This window comes from Nesoenas mayeri, assembly GCF_963082525.1.
Source record: "Nesoenas mayeri genome assembly, chromosome: 3".
In the NCBI taxonomy this organism is placed as follows: Eukaryota; Metazoa; Chordata; class Aves; order Columbiformes; family Columbidae; genus Nesoenas; species Nesoenas mayeri.
The window spans coordinates 76,619,661-76,630,551 of NC_137544.1; the positions used below are offsets into that span (position 1 = coordinate 76,619,661).

The window sequence follows — 10,891 nt, forward strand, 5'->3', positions numbered from 1 at the left end:
GAGTATCTGGAGATATTAAGGTGTACCTGTGAGAGAGAAGGGAGTAAAAGAGTAACACCGATGACAGCAAAATTAGCCAATCAGATGTTACTATTGCAGCCTGTAACCAATAGCAAAAAGACACCTGAGCTGGTGAAGACTGTATAAAAAAGTGTTTGTGGCAATAAATGGAGACCGCTGTTTGTACTGAAGAACTGGGTCTATGTCGTTTGTCCGTCTCAACCGCAACATGGGTGTGTGTGTGCTGCAGTGCTTCCATATTTTATTTTGTTTTTTAATTTTTATTTTTAAAAAATATATATTTTGTCTTTTTTTTTCTGTTCTACTTCGTTTGGGTTTAATTTAATTCCATTTTATTTCACTTCGATTTCATTCAGGTCACGTCACCGGCCGCTGGGTGGCGCTGTGGCTGCTCGGGGCGGCCGTTGCCCCTCTCTCCTCCCCTGCCCCCCCCCGCCCGGTATCCCCGCGTGACGGGGCTGCACGCGCCGTGACGCCCGCGAGGCGGCGGCCGTTGGGGAGGGGGCGGTGCTGCGCCGCGATTGGCGCGGGGCGGGCGGGGGCGGGTCCGGGCGCCGCTGTTTGTGTTTAAACGTTGCAGCGGGAGGGGGCGGATCCTTCTCCTAGCGCCGGGTCCCGGCTCGCGGCCCCGCCATGGTGGTGCCGGCGCGGCGCGTGAAGACGGAGTACATGAAGCGCTTCAAGGAGCCCAAGTGGGAGTCGTGCGGCGCCTGCTACCTGGAGCTGCTGCGCTACCGCCTCAGCCGCCGCCTGCTGGAGCAGGCGCACCGGCCCTGGCTGTGGGACGGCTGGGAGCAGGACAGCGCCGGCGGTAGCGGCGGCGGCAGCACCGCCGGGTCACCCTCGCCGCCGGGCACCGGCAGCCCTGCGGCGGTGCAGGAGGAGGCGGCGGCGCCGCCGGAGCAGAGCGAAGCGGGACGGGCGAGTCCCGGTAGGGAGCGGGGGTAATGGCGGCAGCCGTGCGGGTGTCTCCGGGGAGCTCGGGGGTGTGATGCAGGGCTGCGGTCCGAGCCCCGGCGGGGCCGTGCTGCCCGCTCCTCTGGCTGCGTGCGGGAGGCGCACGGCCTCACTTGAGCTCCTTATAACGACCCTCGGGGCGGGGGTGTCGGCAGAGCCCGGGCGGGGCGATACATGAGAGAGACCGGTGGGTGTTGCAGGGCCGGCGCTGGGCACAGTGCGCGTCTGATGCCGCGCTAGGCGGACGGAGAGCTGTGCTGGGCTGCCCGCTGGGTACCCGCCGAACGCGGGGTGCGGGGAAGCCAGAGCGGCGAGGGGTGAAACCCCCCGTTAGCTGAGGCTCTGAGGCCCCAGTGACACAGACTTCCTGGGGTGCTCGCTCTTCCTGACAGAAAGCAATACGGTGCCTTAATCAGATCCTTGCTAGGCCTGTGGAGAAGCTGTAGCTATGGCATCAGAGGCGTCTCTTTAAAGAGCCAAGTGATAGCAACTCTCAGCTTGAGTCACAGCCACTTATGTAAACTGTTGCCATGGGAGCCGAGCATCTCTGCCCTTATATAAGCTGGTTCTCTGGCAAAAGCAGCAGTGGTGGTGGCAAATTGGACTGTGTCCCAGAGGCTGGCACTTAACACGATTGCTTTCCCGCATCTGCATGCGTGATCTGTCTCAGCGGAACACTTGGTTCTTAATGCTACCTCAGGTTTGATCTTGTGTTTGTTGCTGAGTGCAGACAACTCTGTAGGCCTAAGCAGGTGCAGGGCTGCTGATGTTTTGCTCTTTTCTAGAGTATCTTGCCTTTTGATGTCTCAAGAATTAACTGTACAGAGTGGGTAGACAGGTAACAACACTGTCAAGCTCCTCAAGTTTTGTTTTGTTTTTTATCCCATAGGATATTCTCCCTTACCTATAATGAAAGGAAACTTTATCTGGCAGCCATTGATGGGTGTTTTGCAGTGTATTTTGAATTGTCTGTGCACGTATCTGATGTATCTGTTACACAGTAGCAGTGAAAAACCTTGAGAATTCTTCAGTTAAGCTTTGTGCTCCCTGGGGGTTGTTCTGGGGTTAGATGTGCTTGTTTGGAGTGAGGAGACTGACTAATCTGTTTCAATGTCCCTTGGGGCCTGAGCTTCCCAGAATGATCTGTGTTTTGATACCAGAGTGACCTGCATTCTGGTATTCAAGGCTAAACTGCATTCATCATCCTTAAGAATACCTGACGCTTCATCTGTGCTGTCATCTGTTCAAGAGGTCTGGTGTTTAAGAGCATGCTAGTGACAGGAGCTTTTACAGGCCTTGTGGCTGGATGTGCCTGTGTACCCAGCCCCCAGGTGGGAGTGCACGCAGCTGCTGGCTGCCAGTGTAATGCACTCCAGCTCCCCAAAGCTGTGCAGTGATGGAAGCACCCCGTTTAACCAGCATGTAACAAAAGTATTAGTGGGTCTAATCTTGTTTTCCTCAAGGAGGGCTTTGTAGTGCCTGGAGGAAGTTAGACTAGGGAATGTGTGTGAAAGAAGTAAGTACATAGCATCTCAGTGAGGAAAAAGCACTAAGGAATTGCAGAAGAGCAGGGAATGGTTGCATGGGAAAAGGTGGTATGTCCTGATGGGCCTGGCTTCTTGTGAGAGGAGGGAGGAAGCTATTGAAGCAGTGCTTGTAACTTGGCACTTCCACCTTTTCTGATGCAGTCTGAACACATGCCAATCTTGGTCAGTTGTGGTAGGGACCAGCGTTTCATTTTTCTGCACATTGAGCCAGTGGAGTGGAGCAGGTAGTTTGTTACAATCTATTATAGATGGGACTGGCAGTTGCCAAGGTGAGAGGCTTCTGGCCGGAGTACTCTGCTCGGTCCTTGGCCTGCTCCCCTTCCTGACTCCCTTCTGAGAGATCTGGCTGGAGTTACTTGGTAGCCTGATTCTAGTTGGGTCAGTTTTGGCAGTGGATAAAAGCTTGATAGCTGTGGATGTGCTGCTCATGCAGGCACTTTCTGTGGTCAGTGACAGCGTGTGTGACTATACAGTGCATGCAGAGATGTCTTCACTTTACCACAGTGGCGAAGGGAATACAGAGCAACAGTGGCCTGTCAATGTATGGAGTTTGGGGCTATTGTGCCTCTATAACTGATGAACTTTGTCGTGGCTGCTGTAAGGGAATACCTGATGTTCTGTTAGGTTCTTGCTATTTTACACTTATAATGGGAGAAAAATATGTACCTGACATGCATTTGTTTGCCAAGTAGCTTAGGATAAATGTTTTTCTAAGTTCTGCCAGTATTTAAGAGTTGTGCAAGACATTAGCAAAAAGACCGAAAATAACTCTGCTTAGGCAGCTGGATTAAGTGGAAATTTATTGTATATTAATGTGTACACTAACATGTAAGCAAGCAACTCATTCAGTATTGGACAATTATAAGGATGTATTTTTCTTTTGCCTAGCAGCTGGCTAATTAAAACGTGGAGGAGATAACATAGAAACTACCACTCTGTGAGTCTTCTATTATTCAACTGCTTTTCTTCTGGAAGAACTTAATTACACTGAAGTGCTGTGGGAGTAGCTGAGTGTGTTCATGTTGATGACACCTCTTTGTCTTCTGAATCTGACATCCACCCACATGCTGCAGCAGTCTGGCTGTTACCTGGCTACTGCTGCTTCCCTCTGTTCTGTGGGGAACCTGATTTCTGGCTGAGTGATATCTACTACACATGTGGCCAAGTACATTTGGGTGGCACTAATGTTGCTTAGTATCTGAGGTAAAGCAAATTGGTAATGGTGTATGTGGCCACAGTTTCTTCTTTACCTCATTAATATAAGCCTGTGTGTGTCTGCAATGTGTTTTGTAAATGCTTCTGGTGTGTGTAGAGTAAGCTGATGTATGCAGCTTGACTTTAAGGTTTAGTGATGTTGGTCTAGAGTACTTCCAATGTGAACCCCTGAGAGAGCACATAGGACAAATGTTTTGTCACTGTATCTCACACTTAAGCTATCGCTGAGTAATAAATACTAAGGTATGCTTGGTGGCAACTTTGGGTTAATTCCTTCTGGCTCTTCACTTGCAGCAACTATTTGAGGCCTGTTCTGTAGAAAGTACTCAGGCACAGATGTGCTTTAAACATAAGCCAGCAAAATCTTGACCTAGATCAACTGGTCTGGTTGACATGTCCTCAAAACTGTCAACAGAACCCAGTGGACTGGTAAGTAAAAGACAGGAGCTCTTGGCAGCAGTGCTGCTGTCAGACCTGTTGCTTGTGAAACAATGCTGCTGCACACACACACGGTGCAGGATGATGGCATCTTTCAATCCTTATTGCCATTTTGCCTTCAGCGTTTTTGTGCAGAGGTTTTAAATGACAGCAGTGACAAGCTGGTATCAAACCAGTTGCCACACAGTAGTTGCAAAGTGACTGATCTGGATTAGTGCAACTCAGCAAAAGATCCAATTTCAAGCGTATTCCCTAATCTTGTCTGCCATGGTGTTGCAGGTATATTTGCTGGCCCAAAAACATGAGAAGTAGCTTGTGGTGGGGGAAGAAGGCAACAGTGTCAGTTTAGAGGTTAATAGTACTGTGATTCAAAGTTGCTACAATTTTGGGGGTTGGAAACAAGCTTTGCTATCAAGCCAAGCCAGATATTGCTTTCTGAACCCTGCTGCAGACTAAGCTTGTGTGAATCTAAAAATCTGAACTGCTGTGTTGCTGGTAGTTCCAATACTGCCTCATATGAGGTCTGTCCTGATGCAATGATGTTTCAATCTCTTTTAGCTGTAGCACCTGCTTTCTGCCTGGCTGTAGTTAGTTTGTACCCACAACTGAGTATATGCCCCTTCCAGAGGCCTTAGAGAGCTGCCCTGTTTGGGTTTTTTACTAAAGCAGCAAACTCTGAGTTCTGCCTATGGCAATTTAAGCACAAAATGCTTCTTCTAAACCTGAGGTAGTGCTGTATGGATCAAGCATCTCCGTATAGAGATAATACTGTTGATCCCTAGGACCTATGGGCCTAATCAGAAGATTGTTGATACTTCTATCATAGTAAGAATGGGAGTCCAGTCTGCCCTGTAGAGCATGCAGTACTGTGGGAGAGAGAGAAGCTCTGCTTGAGCCCTAGAGGGTTGCTGTTGGACAAGCTGGGTGATGTACTGGGGTTTAAATGACTTCTTCTTGGTAGGAGCTTTTGACAGCCATGATGGGTGGGCCTGGCAGCCTTGTTCTGCTTGCTAAGCACTTAATCCCCTCCTGTCCAGTGTGCTCTGCTTAGCATCCATGCTGCAGTTTTAAGTGTTCTTGCTTTCCCCTCCCTCTCCTGTCTAATCCCTGTAATGCTGCAGCCAGTCAGTTCTGAGTTTCCTGTGTCTGCTGGAGCTGGCACACTGCATGGGAAGGAGGAGGTGGGTGGGTGTTGCTGGTGGTTTGGGGCTCCCTGAGCAGCTGGGTCTGACTCCTTCCCTGCTATAAACTGCTACTTTTCTACCTTCCTGTGAAAAGGGGTGCCTAACAAAATGGCTTGGATATAAACTGTAGTTTTAAATGAAAGGTTTAAATAGCTGTTAAAGATATCTGCCTTGTGCCTTCACCAGCTTAGCTCTGCATAAATGTTTTGTAGGAGTGAATTCACTGAAATACCTGCTCTAATAGCAGAGGCTGATAAGGTGCTGTAGTACACTCTGGCATACAGCATTTACTGTAAGCCTTTGCACAGGACTCTGTGTGCCATTTACCCGTATGTTTTTATTGCTATTTTGGGACAAGCTGGCTCAATCATTTCTGCACCAGCTGGAACTATATCCTAGTGCAGCATCCCCAGGCGTGGCTGTTGCCTTGAAGTAGTATCTTAAAGCTAGAGTATACCTGCAATTGCAGAGCCCTACTTTCCTGTATTTTTAAGTCTCTAAGTGCCGTCTCTGCTGTTTATGAACTGTGTTGCTCCTTTTTCCTTTGTGGAGAAGGAATATGCAGTTTCCCTTGAAAGGAACATGGCACAGCTTCCCAAAATAAAAGCTCTCCCATTTCAGAATTGACAGCAATGTTTTATTTTCTCAAAACAGTGCTTTCTTCTGATAAGGTACCTAGCCAGTCCCTTCTTAGGAGTGAATAGTGTTTTGTAAGGGGATAGTTCTGTGCTGCTTGTTGCAGCTGTGATGAATGAGCTGCCTTGTTAGAGGTGAAGCTGTGTGTCCCAGAGCCCAGGACACTATGAAAGCAGGTCTTTTACCACACTGAGGTCACTGCTGCTTTTTATCTAGCCTTGGCTATAGTGGCTGAAACTATGTGTGCCCAATATCTAGAAATGTAAAATTCATCTGGCCACTTTTTGTTCTCATTCTGTCACTACTTTCGTCTTGACTACTCTTTCTGGTTGTTTTGTGTGGACACTCAACTGAATTATTAATGAATATATCTTCAAATACTTTAACATGGCTGCCTACTATTAACCAAATACTCAGCTGTACTGCAGTATCATCTGCAGCTGAATGCTTGAAAGATGTAGTATAGGCTGGCCTGAACAGGGCCCAGCAGCAGGGCCTCTGTGCTGGCTGGCAGCAATTAGAAAATGTGCTGCAAGACTAATGACTAGCAAGAGAGAGCATGAGGCTTACCTTCTGGGGATGCTGGGGCAAGTGGCAAGCCTTCATCTCTTCACCCTACAAGCACAAAGTGAGTGCAAGAGGAAATGGATGCTTAACCACTGTGCCAGGCAGGTAACTTCCATTTCATCAGAGCCGGATGGATGCAAGAGCAAATTTAAAGCAGCGTTGGATTGGGCATGTACTTGCTTGACTAGCTGAATCATAGCAATTAGCAAGAATGATTGCTATTTTGTCATAGATTGGCGAGCCCTTCTGCTTTTAATAAAGGCACTTAGGTAAAATTTATTCCAGTTGTTTGTGGTCAACCTCTCAATGTGTAAGCAAGCCTTAAACTAGATGAACAACTATACCAGTGGAGGAATTCCCTCTGTACGTAGCAGCGTATGCTGGTGGTGGCTGAAAGCGCTGGGACTTGGAACAAGAGGTAGCTTGCAGCTTGTCCCTATCACAACCAGAAATAGATGGTGTGGCAGAAGACATGCAATTTCAGCATGTTTATGTCAGCACAGCTTGAATGTATTGCTGTGTGTGTCTTGCAGAGGGCAGCATCTAGTGCTGAAAGGTGGATACTTCAAGGAAGTCAGTAGTGGACTGCTATGCTATTAGGTTAATAAAAGGCTTTAGTTACCCTTTAAATAAAAGGCATGATTTGCCTAAAAGTCACAGAGACTTCAGATCACAATGTCTGCTTGTGCCCACAATGTTGAGAGGTCATGTTCAATATCTAGCATATACCTCTAATTTGTCCACACTACTGCTAAAGATTTGCAGGATGGAGAATTAAAAGAGGCTTCTGTGTATTTACTTTTTTTCCAAAGTCATATTTCACTAACATACTGTAAACAGTATATTTTATTACAATTATAGAATCATTTAGGTTGGCAAATACCTTTAAGGTTGAGTTCAACTGTTAACATAACATGCCAAGCTCATCACTGAACCATGTCCTTAAGCACCACATCTACCATACATGTATTTTTAACCACCTCCATGGATGGTGATTTAACCACTTCCCTGGGCAACCTGTTCCAATGCCTGACAACTGTTCCAGTGAAGAATTTTTTCATAATATCAAACTTAATCCTCCCCTGGGGTAACTTGAGACCATTTCCTCTCATCACTTGCTACTTGGGAGAAAAGACCAACATCCTTCATGCTGCAACCTCCTTTCAGGTAGTTGTAGACAGTGATAAGGTCTCCCCTCAGCCTCCTTTTCTCCAGGCTTAACAGCCCCAGTTCTCTCAGCTGCTCCTCATCAGACTTGTGTTGCAGACCCTTCACCGGCTTTGTTCTTCTTTGAACATGCTCCAGCACATCATTGTCTCTCTTGTAGTGAGGGGCCCAAAACTGAACATGGTATTTGAGGTGCAGCATCACCAGTGCCAAGTACAGGGGGATGATCACTTCCCCAGTCCTGCTTGCCACACTATTCCTGATACAAGTCAGGATGCTGTTGGCCTTTTTGGCCACCTGGGCACACTGCTGGCTCATGTTCAGCCAGCTGTCAATCAACACCCCCAGATCCCACTCTGCCAGGCAGCTTTCCAGCCACTCTTCCCTGAGCCTGTAGTGTTGCCTGGTGGTCTTGTGACCCAAGTGCGGGACCTGGCACTTGGCTTTGTTAAACCTCATACAATTGGCCTCAGCCTATTGATCCAGCCAGTCCAGATCCCTCTGTAAAGCCTTCCTACCCTCCAGGAGATCAACACTCCTTTGCAACTTGGTGTCATCTGCAAACTTACTGTACTGTGGGTACATTTGATCTTCTTGTCCAGATCATTGATAAAGGCATTAGATTAGTCTAACACAATAGTTTGAGATCTCTTGTCACTAGTTTGTAATACCTTGCAGGTCACAAAGGTGGGAAAAAAAAAACCTTTGGCTGTTCTTTTGCCATCAGTAACATGGGCATTTACTTTACTGTATTTAATGATGTAAAAGAGACTTGTTCAAAACAACTTATAACCTTATTGTAAGGCATGACTTTCTTACCAGCCTTTCTCTTAGATTTATGAAGTCTTTCAGTGTTATACCAGATATTGGCTTCTTCATCTGAAGTCTAAGACACAAATTTTTGTATGATATATAAGAACTATGCAGGAAATATCAAGAACTGCTAGCTATGAGGCACCATGAAAACAAGAAAACTAGTTCCTTCATAGCTCTATAATACAAGAAGATTGGATCTTGTGGAACAGTTGTTTTCCTGTGGTTTTATTATTTAGTGTCTCATATAATGCTGATTCAGCTTTCAGTGTTGATCTACATCTGCAAATTGACAATGATACAGACTTTAAATTCTCCCTCACAAACCCTACTCTACATAGCCAATGCCTGGAGGACTAACGGTGGACCCTTGTTATGCAAGGCTTAGAAAGCATGTGTGGGGGCAATGAGCCTCTGAGAGTGTTGCCTGTAAAGAGTGGTACTTTAAACATAAAACATACTTCACAGAAAATATAGAAAGGGTGATGTCCATCACTTTGTAAGGCTTTGCCTCATATTCTGTAATAGAGTATGTGTAACTGGGGAGCTTGAAAATGAATCACTCTCTTCTTTCAGGGGAGTTTATAATCTGAGGGATTGCATATTGCACATATTCTTATCAGACTTAATCTCTGACTGGCTGGCAGCATCTACATGGCATTCAGCAGTCCATCTGTTTGCTGTCTGAAAGGTAGAAGGATGAAACAGTGAAGACAGAAGATCACTGGAGACAGTCCTTAAAATACTGTCTGGAGCTATTGGTTATCTATAGCCTCACTAGTGAAAGGCACATTTAAGTATATGAAAACTGATGTCCAGAGAGATGGAGGCTTAGAAATATTGTAGTCACCAATGAAAGAATGAAGGCATTAAAGCAAGGTATACATCTGTTGCTAAGGAAGTAATGACTTCCTCCATTTCTAAAAAAAGCACAGCTTTAATGATGTAATGAGAGGCTGTGCAAATTGGACATTAATATGTTGTCATTGGGAGCTTAAAGCATAACTTAATTTTTTTTCTTTAGAGAAGGAAAGAGAAGATCAAGAAAAGCAGCAGAAGGAAGAGCAAGAAAAAACTGTAGAACACACTTCTGTAAAGGAAGCAGACAAAACCAGCCGTACAGGACGACGTCCGAGTCGAAGTGCCTTGTCCAGTCGTAATGATCGAAGATCAGCCAAAAGTCCTCAAAAGACAGATGCACCAAAGGAGAATAAACATCCATTTGCTCTGTATGGGTGGGGAGAAAGACAGACAGATACTGGAAGCCAGAAAACTCACAATGTCTGTGCTTCTGCTTCAGCAAATGAAGTAAGTAAAAGCTTCTGTTTCATTGAAGGGCAATGACTATTTTGTGCCTAGATAAGAGATATGTCTAATATCTGGGTAAAACTCAGGGATGCCTGGAGATTCTAGCAAAAATTCTGGGGAAAATAAACAAATCGAAACAAAAACAAATGGAAAACACCAAAACTTTATAGCAATAAACCTGAAGAGGTTTGACACATCCAAATCAAATAGCTCTTAACTGTTAATTGGTTTTGAAACTCCCACATTTGACTAATACTTGCAAGTTCTGATTAACACTTGACAATCTTGTTTCTGGCTGTTACAGTGCTACCAGAAAAACTGGCTCTTAAAAATGTATTTCTGCATTCTCAACTTCATGAAAACAAGAGAAAAGCAGCAGGCAGTTAGCACGAGGTGTCCCACAGCAGGCAGGTATATAAACACAGGGGTAGTGCTTGTGCTGTGAAAGAATGACTTTTGCTGGGGTGCTGCCCAGGAGCAGGAGCCTTCCTGAGAAAGTATGAATGCATTGCTGCTAAAATGTCAGTCTAGCAGCCTGTTTCAGCAGGTTGCTGGCAGGGAACTTTTTGCTGGCAGCAGAATGGTCTGTCGGATGGATGATGGATTGCAGAGTTGATATAAATATTAGCAAGATAGCACAAATAAAATTCATATGGTCATGGACGGCACCAGGATTCTGCTGTAGTGGGGTCTGTTTCCTGACTTAACAAGAAACACTAAGCTTTGAGTGTTACAACAGATCCACTTATTTCTTCTCTATAACTCTCTTAGGCTGGTAAAACATCTTAAAGACAAGATATTGGCAAGGCTATGTTATCTTACTACTAATGTAGAGTCTATTACCCAAGATATCTGAAGATTAAGGTGGGTGGTGCTCTTGATATGTGAGAGAGAGCTGATTTCTGATGGGCTGTTTTGGAAGGCGTTTGAAGCACAGTCTTCATGGACAGCTCAACCTTTTGAGGGAAGTGAGGAACCTGGGTCTTGCAGCTCTTGAAAGAAGCTGCCCTTCCTGACCATGGACACCATTTCTGGATT

General features: G+C 45.9%; 1 protein-coding gene across 3 annotated transcripts in view; it reads left to right on the forward strand.

The window, feature by feature from the left end:
- Positions 1-10,891, forward strand: part of CCSAP (centriole, cilia and spindle associated protein) — a 23,677-nt gene continuing 12,786 nt past the window's right edge. For 2 of the 3 annotated variants that reach the window (XR_013921976.1, XM_080341979.1), the window contains exons 1-3: positions 1-952; positions 9,570-9,853; positions 10,158-10,264. Coding sequence is in view for 2 of the 3 variants with exons in the window: in XM_080341979.1 (XP_080198105.1) it covers positions 655-952; positions 9,570-9,853; positions 10,158-10,264 (689 nt within the window). In the remaining variant the exon portion in view is untranslated. The remainder of the gene's footprint in view (positions 953-9,569; positions 9,854-10,157; positions 10,265-10,891) is intronic. The other variant, XM_080341980.1, reaches the window with a different exon arrangement.